Source organism: Pelobates fuscus, chromosome 13, assembly GCF_036172605.1.
Source record: "Pelobates fuscus isolate aPelFus1 chromosome 13, aPelFus1.pri, whole genome shotgun sequence".
NCBI lineage: Eukaryota > Metazoa > Chordata > Amphibia > Anura > Pelobatidae > Pelobates > Pelobates fuscus.
Genome location: NC_086329.1, coordinates 41,978,971 through 41,996,936, shown reverse-complemented (window position 1 = coordinate 41,996,936; position 17,966 = coordinate 41,978,971). Strand labels below are relative to the sequence as shown.

At 40.8% G+C, this 17,966-nt stretch overlaps 1 protein-coding gene across 1 annotated transcript in view; it reads left to right on the top strand.

Annotated features, from left to right (window-relative positions):
- LOC134582581 (butyrophilin subfamily 1 member A1-like) overlaps positions 1-17,621 on the top strand; it is a 33,923-nt gene extending 16,302 nt beyond the window's left edge. The window contains exons 5-10 of the mRNA XM_063439255.1: positions 208-483; positions 2,451-2,582; positions 4,454-4,471; positions 14,307-14,324; positions 17,213-17,230; positions 17,596-17,621. Coding sequence (XP_063295325.1) covers positions 208-483; positions 2,451-2,582; positions 4,454-4,471; positions 14,307-14,324; positions 17,213-17,230; positions 17,596-17,621 — 488 coding nt within the window. The remainder of the gene's footprint in view (positions 1-207; positions 484-2,450; positions 2,583-4,453; positions 4,472-14,306; positions 14,325-17,212; positions 17,231-17,595) is intronic.
- The last annotated feature ends 345 nt before the right edge of the window (positions 17,622-17,966 follow it).

The window sequence follows — 17,966 nt, the reverse complement described above, 5'->3', positions numbered from 1 at the left end:
TATAATTGCACAAGTGAGCTGATTGTTTGAAGTCCCAAACAAGCACTACTCATAGAGCACTACTCATAGAGCACTACTCATAGAGCACTACTCATAGAGCAAGCTATGTTCATCTCCTTCGCATATTGCTATTGCTAAAGCTTAACCCATGCACCTTTTAATGATCTGAGAACCTGAGCTTACATAAATTTTCTTCTGTAATTTCAGCTCTGGGCACTGACCCTCTAATTCGAATGACTAAAAATCATAATAAAGACTTCACAGCGCATTGTGAATCTGAAGGTTGGTACCCTGAGCCTACAATTCTGTGGAAGAGTGGATCGGGAGATACATTGCAACCTTTAAGTGAGCAAAAGTACGAAAAACCATCAGGACTGTTTACTGTCCAGTCTTCTATGATTGTCACATCTGGAGGCTTTTTATCTTGCACCGTCCAAAATATTCAGCAAAATGAAAAAAGAAAAACAGAAATTGTCATATCTGGTCAGTAAACAATATCTTAAAAAAAATGTTACAAACACTTGCATAGAGTTTATTAAAGTTTTTTTTTTTTTCCTAAAGTACAACTGTCATTACATTTTTACTACTCATTTTTTACAAGTTCATAATATTTTATGAAATGTAATTATTTTTTTAACAAGATTTATATTTATTTTTTCTTTTTTTAATGTCACTTTGTATCTGGCTGAGCAGCCATCTTGGGTTGGATTTTGCTGTTATCCGACCAACTGCTGGCCAGGTTCACAAGAGCAATCACAGCATCTCCCTGATATGACGAGCAGATTCAATTAATACTGAGCAGATGTTTAAAGCATTTTATTTGGTTGTCTAAATACAAGGATAGGGGTTCAGAAAAGATGTCAGTAGAAAGCTACCCAAAGAGAGGTTTAACTCACAGAATGGGTCCACTCCCTGCAATAAACCATGTTAAAAATCTGTCAACATATCTGAATTAATGGTTTAGCCACTCACAACAGTAAAACTTATAACATCAAAGCTATACATCAAGAAATTGTCAGGATGAACTATTACCCAACACACAGAAAAGTAAAACTAACTAAATATAAAAAACAAATCCTAAAATGTATTGCCGGACCTTAGAACGGCTGGATTTAACGTTAATAAGTAATATAGTACAGAACAAGCCGAGGTCAGGAAAACAGAATGTACATATCTGTAAGACAAGCCAGAGATCAAGGAACAGAGAATTCAGAATAGTCAAGGTACAAGCCAGAGTCTAAACACAATAGAATCAATAGGATATCAGGAGTTCTCGGATTACCACAATGAAACCACAACAGGGCACAGTACAGATGCCAGAATAAGTTAAAATAGATCTAAGAGGCCTGTGATTGGTCAGTAGCAATCATGAGACAATGCGCGTACATGATGTATGCACGATGACACACGCACGTTAGGTCAGAGATAGGCAGAGCCATTTAATGGCTCCAATGCGCACCGGCCAGCGGCAGTGAGAACGCTGGATGTGTGCGTCACCAAGGAGGAAGGAGACGGAGACACCAACCAGCCGCACAGGAATGCACCGCCCTTATGTGCGTACCCCGGACACCGTGACAGAAATGTTGTATTCGTAACTGAATGCAGTAAATGAGACCTGGAACGTTACATTGATGAAAGCATCCAACAATTAAATGAAAGAATACCCTCCCCGTATGTCTATCCCCCCGCACCCTCCACCCTATGTCTACCGTTCCCCTCCCATACATTCCCGCCTCCCTCACACATGCAAACATAGACACACACACATATACAGAGACACACACATACACACATACACACACACACACACACATACATTGAGACACACAGACAGATATTATTATTATTATTATATTATTTATATATTGCCATCACATTCTGTAGCGCTGTACTTATCCGGCAGCCCTGGAGTGACGGGCCCGTGCGACCTAGGTATTTCCGCCACTACCAGGAAGGATACAGTAAGATTTCTCTGGTTTTCAAGTATGCCCTGGGTTTTCAGACATAAAATAAATAAAGCAAATAATACAACAATCCAAGAGGGCTACTATTGACAATCTGTGAGCTGGAAAACCGCTTCTTGTATAAAGATAAAATAGTCAACCTAGAGAAATGTCACTGAGGTTCTACCAGATAGCTGTAATATTATTATTACAAATTAGGCAGAGCTGTACAATAAGTGGACTAACAGTATTTGCAACAAGACGAGTCAAACACACAGGAACAGAGGGCGTTAAGTGCCCTGCTAAGACGAGCTTACATTCTACAGATAAGAGAGAATACAGTTTGTGGGTTATATTTCTCCTGTACTCTGGTTTGTGCTTGAAGGTAAGTTCTGGATGCCCTGCACTAAGAGCATTTTGGGGTAGAAGGGAGCCTGGCTATTGTAGCAGATGGCTTAATATCGTATCACTAACTTTAGGTTTTCTGTTTTTCTTCCTTTCCTCCAGAGACTTTGTACAAAAAAATGGACTGCTGTGGGATGTATCGGATTTTTACTTGTCTTTTAGTATTCATTCTTCCTGTTTCATCTATGATATTTGTATCCATTTGGGAAAAACGTTTACACAAAACATTGAGAGGTAAAACTGGAAACAAGACAAACCGGTGTTGGTTTCATCAACAGAGAATAATGGAATTTGTTTCCTCAATTTTAAATTCTTGTTTATGTACGTGTATATGCACCTATATTTTTCTGATCTAGCCTAGTATATCACTCTATTTCTGTGCTGCTCTGGTGTTGGAGGTCATGCTGTCCCTGATGTCAACAATAGAAAAAAAAAACACAGAGTTAACATCATATCCAAGAATGCTTTATTGGAACTGACTTTATAGCTCTATTTCCTAATTAATTAATTGTTTTTATACGTTTACAAGACCTACTTCAAACTAGTAAGCTATACATGATAAAAAAAAGTTTGTATTTGCTAAACGATTGCTGAAAGAACAATCAGAAAACTATAAGTACCATACAATTATGCATACAAACACACACACACACACACATAATCCCTCATGCTCATAGGTGCTTTTTTCGGAGTTCACAGCTGTCTGAGAGTGACTGGAGACCCTCTCAAAGGTACGTTGGCAAATTGGCAACAATCTTTAATTCTGTCAATCTGCTCTTACTGATGTGCCAGAACATGTGCTGGGTGAGACCCTCTCTTTAGCTTCTAATCTGGCATATAAATGACTGGAATGGAACATTCAGCTTTACCGCTCTTAATACTTGCAGTTTTGCAATGCATGTGTATGTGTATAAAATGCCATACAAGATTAGATATATGTCAATGTATAGAAAGGGAATGCAGGGAAGCAGCGCCTTCAGTAATGTCCTCAAATCCAATTAAAGATTAAACAATATGAAAAAAAAGGAGGACAATAAAACAGAATATAATGTAGTATTTACATAGTGATTATAAATAAGAGAAAGGAAATGCACTTAGTCTTCTGTAACTTAAAATCAGCTCCAGATATATGCGCTTGGACGGTACAATCCCCATCTATGTATGTGTTGATCCTGGTCCTGTGTTGGAAGGTAGCTTAAGGACAGTTTTGTTGTAAACACTGTCTTTTCAGCGAAAAGGCAGTGTTTACATTGCTCCCTAGGGACACCTCCAGTGGCCACTCATCAGATGGCTACAAAAGGTGCTTCCTGGGACTTTGCAGCACTGATTTTCAGCGTTTCCATGCTGTCCATAGAGACATAGAGGGAACATGCTGACTGGCCACCCGGCCTTTGGCCCTGCCCCCCCCCCTCCCTCTCTTTACACTATAGAATATATGAATTGATATCATATTGCACAATACAGCATTTGAAAATGTGATCTTGTAATAATGATTGAATTATCATATGAAATAATCTTAGTTGTCGTTGGGCAGGAAGCTCAGGGGACTAAAGTTCCAGATTTGGTGCACTTTAGTGTATGTACAGGAGGATATATATAGTTTTCTCACTATTATTTTACATCAGACAGGAGCTCCTTAAAGAAGTTTGCTATAATAAAAAGATTGGTAGAACGACACAACCCTCTATCTTAGATAGAGAGCAGCAGACATAACACAGAAAGTCAAGATATATCCCCACTGCTCAGTTAGTGTAGGGGTCATTGAGTTTGTCTTTTGGGCTCAAGCCCCAGGTGTTTCTAGGCTCTAGCAATGCCTCTGGTCGTAAATAATAGACTGCCTGTTATTTTTGGCGTTGACTGACACTAGAAAAAGGTAAGTGTGCTGACTGGGTAGAAATAACTAGCCCAGCAAGGATTTCACATTACTGATAAATGTGTTCTATTATTTCTCACTGAAGGTAAGAAATAATAGAACAGAAAACATTTACTTTTGGCTGTTATAGAATATAATTGCAACATGTCCTGTAACTAGTAGATTTACAGAAGTGTGTATGCCAATCACATTGCTGTTCTCTTTTCATATTTTTTTCTTTTTTTTTTTACAGCAAAAGAAGATGAAATGAGTAAGTAATATAAAATATAAACATAACCTTATATAATAATATGATGGAACTATCACATTAACAAAGTATCTACTATGATAACAGTGATTATTGCACTAAACATTGAATTGTAGCAAACTGAACTGCAAAAGAAACAGTCCAACCACCATAAACACTACAGCCCGCTCATTGCTGGAACGTCTGCCTGCATGGATGGAGGCGACAGGCGCCCAGTGAGCCCCATGTAATCTGTCAAACCATTCTTAAAGTGTTTGACTACTTACTTAGGGAACGTGCCAGGAGACTTCTAGCACCTTAGCCCCTACAGTGGGCTGCAGTTGTTATTTATTTATTTATTTATTATTGCCATTTATATAGCGCCAACAGATTCCGTAGCGCTTTACAATATTATGAGAGGGGGATTTAACTATAAATAGGACAATTACAAATAAACTTACAGGAACAATAGGTTGAAGAGGACCCTGCTCAAACGAGCTTACATTCTATAGGAGGTGGGGTGTAAAACACATTAGGACAGGAATTTACACTCAAATAAGGTGGGCTGCCCTTTAGGAGAGGGCAAGAGACAGGTATGTGAGGTAAGGGTTAGTCTTGGAGGCCATAAGCTATCCTAAAGAGATGGGTTTTAAGGCACTTCTTAAAAGATGCAAGACTAGGGGAGAGTCTGATGGCGGTAGGCAGGCTATTCCATAGGAAGGGAGCCGCCCGCGAGAAGTCCTGCAAGCGCGAGTTGGCCGTACGAGTGCGGACAACGGACAGGAGGTGGTCACGGGCAGAACGGAGAGACCGAGAAGGGACATACCTATGGATCTGTGAGGAGATATAAGAGGGGCTAGAGTTGTTCAGTGCTTTATAGGTGTGAGTTAGTACCTTGAATTGACTCCTATAGCATACAGGAAGCCAATGTAAGGACTGGCAGAGGGGTGAGGTGTGAGAGAAACGACTAGAGAGGAAAATCAATCTAGCAGCAGCATTCATTACGGACTGTAAGGGTGCAGTACGGCTATTGGGAAGACCAATCAGGAGAGGGTTACAATAATCCATGCGGGAAATTACTAGAGCATGGACAAGCTCCTTGGTAGTATCTGGTGCAAGAAAGGGGCGGATGCGGGCTATGTTTTTAAGATGGAATCTACAGGATTTGGCAACATGCTGGATGTGAGGCTCAAAGGTGAGACCAGAGTCAAGTATGACGCCAAGACAGCGCGCTTGCAAGGATGGACTAATGTTGGTACCACAAACTTGGAGGGAGAGCGAAAGATGAGGATCAGTATTAGGAGGAGGAAAGACAAGGAGCTCAGTTTTTGAGAGATTGAGTTTCAGAAAGCGGGAGGACATCCAGTCAGAGATGGAAGAAAGGCAAGCAGTGACACGTTGCAGGACGGCAGGGGAGAGGTCCGGGGAGGAGAGATATAGCTGGGTGTCATCAGCGTACAGGTTGTAGTGAAATCCAAAAGAGGTAATAAGTTTGCCAAGAGAGGCAGTATAAAGAGAAAATAGAAGGGGACCAAGGACGGAGCCTTGGGGAACGCCAACTGAGACAGGGCAAGGGGAGGAGGTATCATTAGAAAAGGAGACACTGAATGAGCGTTGGGAGAGATAAGAGGAAAACCATGAGAGGACAGAGTCACAGAGACCAAGTGATTGAAGAGTTTGAAGAAGGAGAGCATGATCAACGGTGTCAAAGGCCGCTGAGAGGTCAAGAAGAATTAGTATGGAGTAGTGGCCTTTGGATTTAGCTGCGATTAGGTCGTTAGTAACTTTGATAAGGGCAGTCTCTGTAGAGTGGAGAGGGCGGAAGCCAGATTGAAGGGGGTCAAGGAGAGAGTTGGAATTGAGGAAATGAGACACACGGGTAAAGACAAGTCTTTCCAGAAGCTTTGAGGAAAAAGGGAGCAGGGATATGGGACGGTAGTTAGAGGGGGTGGATGGGTCGAGGGATGGTTTTTTTAGTATAGGTACTACAGTGGCATGTTTAAGGTCAGCAGGGACGATGCCAGAAGAGAGCGAGCAGTTGAAGATGTGTGTTAGAGAAGGCACAAGACAAGTGGAGAGAGATCTAATAAGGTGAGATGGGACAGGATCGAGCGGGCAAGTGGTGGGGCGAGAGGAGCAAAGAAGAGCAGCCACCTCTTGGTCAGTAGCTGGGGAGAATGTCTGAAGGGTAGGAAAGGCATGATCTATGTGTGATTGAGAAACAGAAAGGCAAGGAGGGGAGAATTCTTTCCTTAGCTGTTCAATCTTGTCAGTGAAGTAACATGCAAAGTTATCAGCAGTAAGGTTAGTTTTGGGGGTGGCCACAGCAGGGCGAAGAAGAGAATTAAAGGTGTGAAAGAGACGCCTGGGGTTGCGGGAACATGAACTAATGAGAGCGGAAAAATAGGACTGTTTGGCAAGGGCAAGGGCTGCACTGTATGAACACAATATGAATCTATAATGGAGAAAGTCTGATTGGGTACGAGACTTCCTCCAGGAGCGTTCAGCACAACGGGAGCATCTTTGCAGGTAGCGCGTTGATTTAGTATGCCATGGTTGGGGGCGGGTCCTCCTCGAGGTGCTTGTTTGGAGTGGCGCTGCAGTGTTCAAGGCAGATGTAAGAGTAGAGTTATATATGGAGATGGCCTGTGAAGGACAGGAGAGGGAAGGGATGGACAGCAGTTGTGAATCAATGTCAGCTGACAACTGTTGGAGATCAAGAGAATTAAGGTCCCTCCTGAGTTGAGGGGGGTTAGGCTGAGGTTTTTGGGTGAGGGGGTATGTGAGAGCAAATGATAAGAGGTGGTGATCAGAGAGTGGATATGGAGTGTTGCAGATATTAGATACTGTACATGCATAGGTGAAGATTAGGTCAAGGGTATTGCCAGCTACATGGGTGGGAGAATTTGCCCACTGCGATAGCCCGAGGGAGGAAGTCATTGAAAGTAGTTTAGTGGCTGCAGAGGTCAAAGGTGGGTTTATAGGAATATTGAAGTCCCCGAGAATTAGGGATGGAATGTTAGAAGAGAGGAAATAGGGTAGCCAGGCAGCAAAGTGGTCAAGGAAGAGAAGAGGGGAACCAGGGGGACGGTAAATAACAGCAATGTTAGCAGAGAAGGGTTTGAAAAGGCGAATTGAGTGTATTTCAAATGATGGGAAAGAGAGAGAAGGGGGGGTGGGAAGAGGTTTAAAAGAGCAGTGAGGGGAGAGGAGAAACCCAACACCACCACCTTTACATTCAGAGTTTCTTGGGTTGTGGGTAAGTTGGAGACCACCGAAGGACAAAGATGCAGGGGTGGCAGTGTCAGAGGGGGAGAGCCAGGTTTCTGTTATGGCTAGTAAATCTATAGAACGAGAGATGAAGAAGTCATGGACAGCAGTGGATTTAGTTATATTGCAAACAGAGCGTGCGTTCCAGAGGGCAGTATTGAAGGAGGATTTAGAGGAACATGAGATGGGTATGAGATTAGTGGGGATCCTTGGGTTAGTATGTGCTGAGTTTGTTGCGAGGGGGCCGGGGTTAGGAGAGACATCACCAGCAGCTAGGAGCAGAAGGATAGAAAGGAAGTGAAGGTGGGAGTAGGATTTGAAAGTTTTGTAGGAGGGTATGTATGTAGAGGATTTTGGAGGAGTTGATGGAGATAGGCTGGAAAGGTATGTGTAGAGTGCATGGGATGAATAGAGAGGGGAGGGGAGTAAGGTGGAAGTAATAATTATGGTGTTGCTAGGGACAGGTGAGTGAAAGGATAGGGATAGTTTAGTGATGAGAGAAGTTAGTGTTAAAGTGAAAAATAGAAGGGAGAACATTAGAAAAAAATGTGTATTATATATATATGTAGATCATATATACAAACACACAAATATCAATGAGTGATTAAACCAATGTAAGGATGCAGTGTGTTAAATAAATTCAGGTGAGGAGAGGTTTGGTAACTTGATTGGTGTGTTAAGGAAACCAGCTGATGTGCACTATCTATAAGTAAGTTGTTGACCATGGGGTGGGATGGTGTGGGGAGGGTAGGGTGGGCAATCTTCCAGAGATGATACCTCTGCTCTGAAGATTTTGCAGGACTTGGTTGCTTGGGAGTGCTGGGTGTTAATGCTGTTTTAAGGGGCCCAGTCTGAAATATAAGGTCTGAGGTTAGGAAAAAAAGAAATAAAACACACTATTATGGGTGGGGAGACATGGGGCTATTGAGGTAATTAATTAGAGATGAAAAACTAAAAGGAGATAACATTTGGGATAAAAAGATAGGAAGGATCAGATAGGTGAAAGATAGGTGAAGTTATGGTGCTTGGAGTATTCCTTTTAATTACTATGGTATGATTATAGTTTAAGTTTTTTTTTAAAAAAATTTTAAGCATCTTTTTTGCCTAATTTTGCAATTCAGTTCACTACAACTTGTGAATGCAGTCAAGACAGTGAAAAGCAAATTTTAAATTGTTATGGATATATTGACAGACCATTGTTTTATGATAGATACATGCAAGAACATGCAACATTTCACATATTTTAAATTAACTTAAATGCCTATAACTTAAATGCCTATAAGCCTTGTGACGGTAGTAGTTTATATCACTGTCCAGTATTCCCTTTTTCCCCATAAAAGAATATTCCCAATAATCCACAGGAATGAATATCTCTGGTAACACAAAATAATCCACACATGAGCCAAGGCTTAATGCTGGAACAAGACTGATTTACTGGAAGCAACAGGCATTCAATTTAAACAGTAACAGACTCCTCCTCTGGGCCAGGCTAGATAATTGAGTTTCAGCAACATACTAAACTCAATTATCTGCTGGCCAGAAATATTAAAATTTACAGCATTTTCAGAAAATAACTTTCCATAATACATACAGTTATAATATTTGCATCCCTGGGTAGCTGAGGATACTGGGAGTCACATATCCAAATCTCACAAAATTCCGTTTGGTAGTTTCCGTGTCGCATCGTGTGGAAGTTTGACCGGCTCGCCATGTGGTGGTATCTGCTTTACAGTTCCATGAAATCAGCAGCAAAAGCCGGTCTCCGTTCGCATCTAATTACACGAAAACTACCATACGAACGTTGTATTTGGTTATATAGAACTGCTCTCCTTGTTCGGTAGATTCCACCTCCTGAATGCCGGTTTGATTCGTGAAGTGGAAAGTAGTCAGCCGGGACTTCCATGATGACCGGGTGTTCGCGGAATTGCCATGCCGAAAACAGTTCCAGGCAAATCATGCATAAGTCCCGCTGACCGCGTTCGGGAGATTTAAGATGGCCGCCATCCTTTGTTCTTGCCACGTGTTCGTATGCCGAATGGCGGCCACCTAGGAGCAATTAAATGCGGTTTTCTCAACGTTCTAAGTTCTGATTGCTACCCAGGGTGGTCTCGGTTCGGTAGATGAATACATTGCTCAACATACATAAATGAAAGGAACTTATTATACGAATTTAAACTGCAGGGAGAAGGCATAACCGAAGGTACACAGGTAAATACATACAAATCCTTCACAAGCCTAACATCATAACATAGAGCTAATTACTGTAACAAGTATAAAGCTGAGAGAAACAGTGAGTGAGCAAACGTGCCTTTGGTCAGTACTGTGCCTGACGTAAAATGAACCGAGGTGGTTGAATAGACGTGAAAAGTTGTGCATGGGCATGGTACGGAAAGTAATAAACGTATGACCTTTGTAGGAGTCAAACTGTCGTTAATTAAAGGCTAATCATGCAGCCATAAAAAGTAAGAGTGGATTAATGATAACCTGTGTGTGACAAAATTTTACTTGCAAAAGTGAAATGAAATGAAGGACACCTAAACCTGTATAAAATTTAAAACTGGCAGTAATTTAAGTGAATGATTATAAGATGTGGTGCTCTGTTCGTTCGCATGAACAAATGGTATAACAGGAACAATGCAGTACAAGATAAGGGGATTTTTAAGCAGGGAAACAGGCTGCTGTTCGGCTAAATTAAACGAAATGTAAGAACTGCATGCATACATGGTGACTGCGGTCGACTGTTTGACCGCACAAAAGAATGAACGAACGTAAGTATACCATGCAGTCGGCTGTTTAGCAGCACGAACAGCTGAAGTGCACGAACGGGTAAGTATGCACAAAAGGTATAGTATAAGTAAAGGGAGCCTACCCCCACGTTTTTAGGCCCGAACGTAGGAAATAGCCGAACGCTATTTCCTACGTTATGCTTACATGGACGTGCTGGTCTCGTGACCGGAAGCCGGGTACCGTGACCAGGGAGAGGCCGAGTGGCAGGACCGGAGGTCAGAGGCAGAGGATACTGCTGGCGACAGGACTCCTGCTGGAAACTGGAACTGTTTGGCGGGAACTCGGACCGGAAGTGCTGGTTGCTAAGGAATCAATGAGCTTGAACGGCAGAGGGGAGTAGGGGCTAGGAGTTTAAGTTGGGGCCATAACTCCTCCCACAAATTCAGGTCTAATGGCCTTTTAACATACACACATATATATACACATATATAAAATATGTGTGTATGTGTATATATATATATATAGTTGGTAGAAAAGAGATGCACTCTATGGTCTTTGAACGAAATCACTGGTATTTATTATCCAATTTCACAACATAAATATGATCGACGTTTCGACCTATTCAGGCCTTCCTCAAGATCTCAATCGCCAGATTGACAGACTTTCTCGAATCCAACTCTCTGCTTGACCCCCTTCAGTCTGGATTCCGCGCTGATCACTCTGTCGAAACTGCTGTGACCAAAGTATCCAATGATTTAATTGCTGCTAAATCTCGCGGCCAATACTCTATCCTAATCCTCCTTGATCTTTCTGCCGCCTTTGACACTGTTGATCATCAACAGCTTCTTCACATTCTCCGTAACTTTGATCTACGGGATACTGCTCTCTCCTGGTGCTCCTCCTACCTCTCCCAGCGCTCTTTCAGTGTTTCTTTCTCTGGCTCTGCCTCTTCTCCCCAACCCCTCTCTATCGGCATTCCCCAAGGTTCTGTCCTCGGCCCCCTACTGTTCTCTATCTATACTGCCTCCCTTGGTAAACTCATCAGCTCCTTTGGCTTCCAATATAATTTATATGCAGATGACAAGCAAATCTACCTGTCCTCCCCTGATCTCTCTCCGCACACCTTGACTCGTGTATCTGACTGCCTCTCTGCTATTTCCAACTGGATGGCTGCTCACTTCCTTAAACTCAACCTGTCCAAAACAGAACTTCTGGTCTTTACTCCCTCAAGTGCTGCTACTCCTGTGTCTGTCTCCATCCAAGTCAACGGCGCTACTATCACCTCTACCTCGCAGGCTCGCTGTCTAGGGGTTCTTTTTGATTCTGACCTCTCTTTTACTCCTCATGTCCAATCGATAGCCAAATCCTGTCGCTTCCAACTCAAGAACATAGCGCGCATCCGCCCATATCTAACGCCGGACGCGGCTAAGGTACTGGTTCATGCTGTTGTTCTCTCTCGCCTTGACTATGGCAATCCCCTTCTCACCGGTCTTTCATGTTCCCAGCTTGCACCGCTGCAATCTATAATGAATGCGGCTGCGAGGCTTATTTTCCTGTCCGGTCGCATCTCCCACGCCTCCACGCTCTGTCAGTCCCTGCATTGGCTTCCAGTTAGATATAGGGCCCAATTCAAAATTCTGGCGCTTGCTTACAAATCCCTACATAATGCTGCTCCAACATACTTATCCTCCCTCATACACAAGTATGTCCCGTCGAGACCACTGCGCTCAGCCCAAGACCTACGCCTATCCTCTGCCCGGATCCCCACCTCTGATCCCCACCTTCAAGACTTCTCCAGGGCTGCACCTATTCTGTGGAACTCCCTTCAAAACATAAAAAACTTGCACTGTTCCAAATTATTACCCACAGTAAGTTTCAAAACACTTTATAGGTTGTAAAGAACTGAAAATTGTCATTTGTTACGGTTTCAATATATATATCTAAGCTATCAGAAGGGAACCTGCGAGTCCCAGGTAGACAACACAATGTTTAACCACCAGAGTCTACTATAAAGCCTATCCAGAAAAAGTGGAGGCCTGCGCGCCTCATCACACAATGTTTCTTCTTTAGGGACCTGCGTGTCCCAACTTTGTTTATGCCTATACCCTTCTTTATTGAAAAATATAATAAAAACATATTTACAAAAAAAAAGAAAATTGTAATTGGTTGTGTTTGCAGCATATTTACTGAAATCAAAAGCTATTTAATCAAACTTATAACAACATTTTAACTTTTTAAACATTTTAACAGGTCACGTTACATTTTAACTTAGGACTCCTAATTTTAAAATAGCTTCACAAGTCTTTCATCCATTGAACTTGTGAGTTTTTGGACATGTTCTGCTTGAATTTGTTTGCAAGATGTCAAAATAGCCTCCCAGAACTGCTGTTTTGGATGTAAACTGCCTCCCACCCTCATAGATCTTTTGCTTGAGGATGCTCCAAAGGTTCTCAATAGGATTGAGGTCAGAGGAGGATGGAGGCCACACCATGACTTTCTCTCCTTTTATCCCCACAGCAGCCATTGATGCAGAGGTATTCTTTGCAGCATGAGATGGTACATTGTCATGCATGAAGATGATTTTATTACAGAAAGCATAGTTCTTCCTTCTGTACCAGGGAAGAAAGTGGTCAGTCAGAAACTCCACATACTTTGCATAGGTCATCTTTAGACCTTCGGGGACGCTAAAGGGGCCGACCAGCTCTCTTCCGATGATTCCGGCCCAAAACATGACTCCACCACTGCCTTGCAGACGTCGCAGCCTTGTTGGAACAGGGTGGCCGTCCACCAACCATCCACTACTCCATCCATCTGGACCATCCAGGGTTGCACGGCACTCATCAGTGAACAGGACTGTATTTTTCTGCCCAATGCAGCCATTTCTGCTTGTGAGCATTGGTTAGTGGTGGCTGAATAAAGGGTTTATGCACAGTTGCAAGACTCTGGAGGACTCTACACCTTGATGTCCGTGGGACTCCAGAGGCACCAGCAGCTTCAAATATCTGTTTGCTGCTATGTAATGGTATTTTAGCAGGTGCTCTCTTGATCCGATGCATGGATCTGGCAGAAATCTTCCTCAATATGCCTTTATCTGCACGAACCCGTCTGTGCTCTGAATCAGCCACAAATTTCTTAATAGTGCGATGATCACGCTTAAGTTTTCGTGAAATATCTAATGTTTTCATACCTCGTCCAAGGCATTGAACTATTTCACTCTTTTCGGCAGCAGATAGATGCTTTTTCTTTCCCATATTGCATGAAAATGGTGCTCTGCTTAATAATGTGGAACACCCTCCTTTAGTAGTTTTTCCTTAAATTGGGCTCACCTGGCAATCTAATTATCACAGGTGTCCGAGATTGTTTTCAGTGATCAAAAGAACCATGAGACACAATGCCATCCAAGAATTAAACTGAAAAACAAAATATTTAATCTTTGTGAACAGGAACAATTTGGAACAGAGTGTATGTGTGTGTGTGTGTGTATGTATGTATGTAAATACATATATATATATATATATATATATATATATATATATATATATATACAGTATATATATATATATATATATGTATTGTGCATTGTAAGCATTTTACATATGGAGAATGAGTCTAAATGCAACTAAAATGTTTTTTTAGGCAAAATATAAGAAACCTATACAGATAGATGTTCTAAATAATATAAAAAAAGGGACAGATTAGCAAGATGTTTAATAGCTGTCACATATTTTATTGAACTGATGTCATCAAAGGTTGATGTGACTTTAGTAAATAAATCACACTTGACTGACAGATGTGTGCCAATCACATTGCAAGTCTCTTATTTTTTTCTTTTTTTTAATGACTTTCCTTTTTTTTATTTCAGATAAACAACTTGCATCAAGTAAGTAATATACAGTGGGATAACCTTTTAAAGTAACATGATGACACAATCACATTTTGTAAATTATTTACTATAATAACACACATTTATTACACTGAGGTTTATTCATTAAACACACCGAATGGAAGCAAATTAAAACTGAACTGAAAAATGTAGTCTTAAAGGAAAATGTAAACCACCCTAACCAGTATAGATCACCCATTGTAGGACCATCTGACTCTAGGGTGGTGGTGACAGGCGCCTAGTGAACTCCAGGTAAGTGGTCAAACCTACTTACTCAGGGCGAGTACCACCCTGTCTGAATTTGTAAACCTATGGCTTTGAAAGGTGAATAAAAGTACATCATTCATTTGTGCTGATTTTTGCTGCACAAATGAACATTTGTGCCAGTTTCACTTAAAAGATATTGCATATTATTTTTGATCTGGCTCCACGCACTTTTCACCCTTGTAATTAAAATGTGAATACACATTTCCATTTGTTTGTGCTGATTTGCCTCTCAAAAAAGCATTTGTGTAGTTTTGCATCAGATATATTACACATATTTTAAGCCATGTGACTAGGGTTGCCACTCTTTTTTTTTTTTTAAGAAAAAAAAACAGTTCATTCTAATTTGCATAATTAATTATATATGCATGACATCATAGGACACTATGTATAGAAGAGAATGAGAACAGCTGTAAGGAGAAAATTCTCTAATTTACTAAACAACTCACAATGTTTATACTTTGACTGTGTATATAGCATGGTGTATGTAAGGCAGTGTGTATATACTGTCTGTATAAGTGTGTGTGTAGTAGTGTGTTTATAACAGTGTGTCGTTGTCTAAATGTGTATAACAGTATATGCATCCTGTTGTCTGATCGTGTATCTATTATGCATGTATATGTTATTGTATCGGTATATAGTATATAACAATGCGTGTAAATACCATTTATCAACAGAGATGGATATTCTGGTTCTATTTCTCTCATCATTCTCCAATCTAACTGCTGAATAGATACCACACGCTGCTAAAAACACACATAGAGACTGGTAAATACAAACACACATACAGGATGCTAAAAACATAAACACAGACTGCTGAATACATACAGAGACTGCTGTATACAAACACACACACAGACTGCTGAATACATACAGAGACTGCTGAATACGTACACAAAGACTTCTGAATACACACACCGACTTCTGAATGCACACACCGACTGCTGAATACATACTCACAGACTGTTGAATCTACATACTGCTGAATACACACACACACAGACTGCTGTATATACACACACACAGACTTCTGAATAGACACACACACAAAGACTGCTGAATACACACACACAGACCTCTGAATACACACAGACAGACTGCTGAATACATACAGAGACTGCTGAATATGCACATCCAGACTGTTGAATATAAACACACACATAGACGGCTGAATATATATACACGCACACACACACGTACGTACCTACTCTCAGGACTCAGGTTTTGCTGCCATGCTTCCATCTGCTTGTCCTGTAGCTACTGCTCCTCCCACTCCTCCCTTGTGGATAGCTACTGCTCCTTCCAGCCAAGCTCCAACAAGTTTTCTTGGTAAGGCCTGAGAGCACTAAACACTCTGGTTGCCAGTGCCCATATTGCAGAACATTCTCCTCACAGAAAAATACTGGCAATTGACTTGTATTGTCGGTATTTGTGGAATACCGGCACCAGCCACATGGCATCAAATACCCGCCAGGTGGCAACTCGTGACCTCAATTTCCACCCAGTTTGCACTTTGCACCCAATGTAATGAATAGTAAATAATAATCTACAATTGTGCTGGTCTGTGCCGATGTGTGGCTGTTGTTTAGTGGTAACTTAAGGAAATCCGTGATTAACATCGCACCAGAAACGTCAATCCGTTCAATACAGCATACTTGGGGTGATTGAAGCTAAAGGATTTCTACAAGCATACTGACCACTCAATGATTTGAAGTGGTAATTGAAGGGCAAGAGAAGCAATAAGGGGTAGTAAGTGTGAGAAAGGTACCTCATGTCTATGGGAACCCTACAAGCATTGTAAAGGTTAAAATCAGAAGAACTTGGGCAACATTATAGTAAGGACTTTCCAGTAAGACCGAGATGTATCATAGACTTTAGCCATTAGATTATCTATTAGATTCACATTTTAAATTCTAAGGGTGTAAATATTCCTCAAACCCTCAGCCAGACCCTATCCAGAGCCAGGGTGGATTTGCTTATCAGTCCATTTTCGTGGTACATAAAAGAGTCTACCAGTATATGTAGAGAGGAGGAATTGGAGAGTATGCCCAACAGGACAAATCATATGGAAGCCCAAAATCTGATCACTTCCACACATCCCCAACACATATGGTAACATGAGCATCTGCCTCCACAACCCCTTTAACAGTAATTTGAGGGGACTGCACCTTGTTTTCTGTTTTAAAAACCAGTGTAGCTGAAACATTATGGTCCATACAAGATCCATCACAGATGTGGAATATCTCCTCCTTTATCTAAACCAGAAATCTAATTACAGGGCATTTGACATTGCCGTGGGGTCTGCCAAGACCCCGTTTTTATTAGGATAAATTACAGATATTAGGTATTGTTGAAGCATTGTATTAATGGAAAAATAGTCTAATGTTATTAAATGTGATTGTAAGGCCACGTATAAGAAACCTACACAGATAACTGTTCTAAAGAATATAAGAAGGACCAAATCAACAAGATGTTCAACAGCTGACACACTTATCGAAAGGATGTCATCAAAGTTGATTTGACCTCCCTAAACCACACTTGATTGGCAGAAATGTGCCTATCACATTGCAGAAGTCTTTTGTTTTTATAATTACTTTCTTTTTTTTCTCTTTCTTCTTCAGGAAAGCAACGTGAAAAACGTAAGTAATATAAAGTGGGATAAGCATTTAAAATAATATGACACAATCACATTCTGTAAAAGATTTACAATAACACAAACTTATTGCATGAGGGGCTAAAAGTATATTAATCTGCATTACGTATTTGTGAAGAATTAGTCTAAATGTATCTAGAAATGATATATTTAGGGCATAAATAAGAAACCGATAACTGTTCTAAATAATAATATCAGAAGGACCAGATAAGCAAAATGTTCAACAGTTATCTTTTATTTTACTGAACTAATATCATCAAAGATTGGTTTGACTTCAGTAGATAAATCTTACTTGACTAACAAAAGATTTCTTTTGGTTTTATAATTACTTTCTATTTTTCTTTTCTTCAGAAAATAAACGTGAAATAAGTAAGTAAGATAAAGTATGATAACTTTATAAAATATGACAGATTTGCATTCTGTGTTCACTAAAATGTTTTTAGGAAACACTGTTTTTGGTCAAAGTAACCTTTCTTTACTGATCTCACCTTCCTCGCCCCAAAAAAGCTAAAAAATATATAAAAAAAAAGTTAAACCATAGCAATGTTCCAGATATGAAGTATTGCTAGGTTGGCCCTAGGTTGCAGTAACCTTTCCTTGTTTATAGTGGATATGTACTCTATGGTAGCCATATATAGATAGTGGAAGTGCACTCAACCCTTCGTCATGGAATCCAGGGTGCTCAAATGGACAAGTCCCAGTACCAAAATGGACCAAATGTA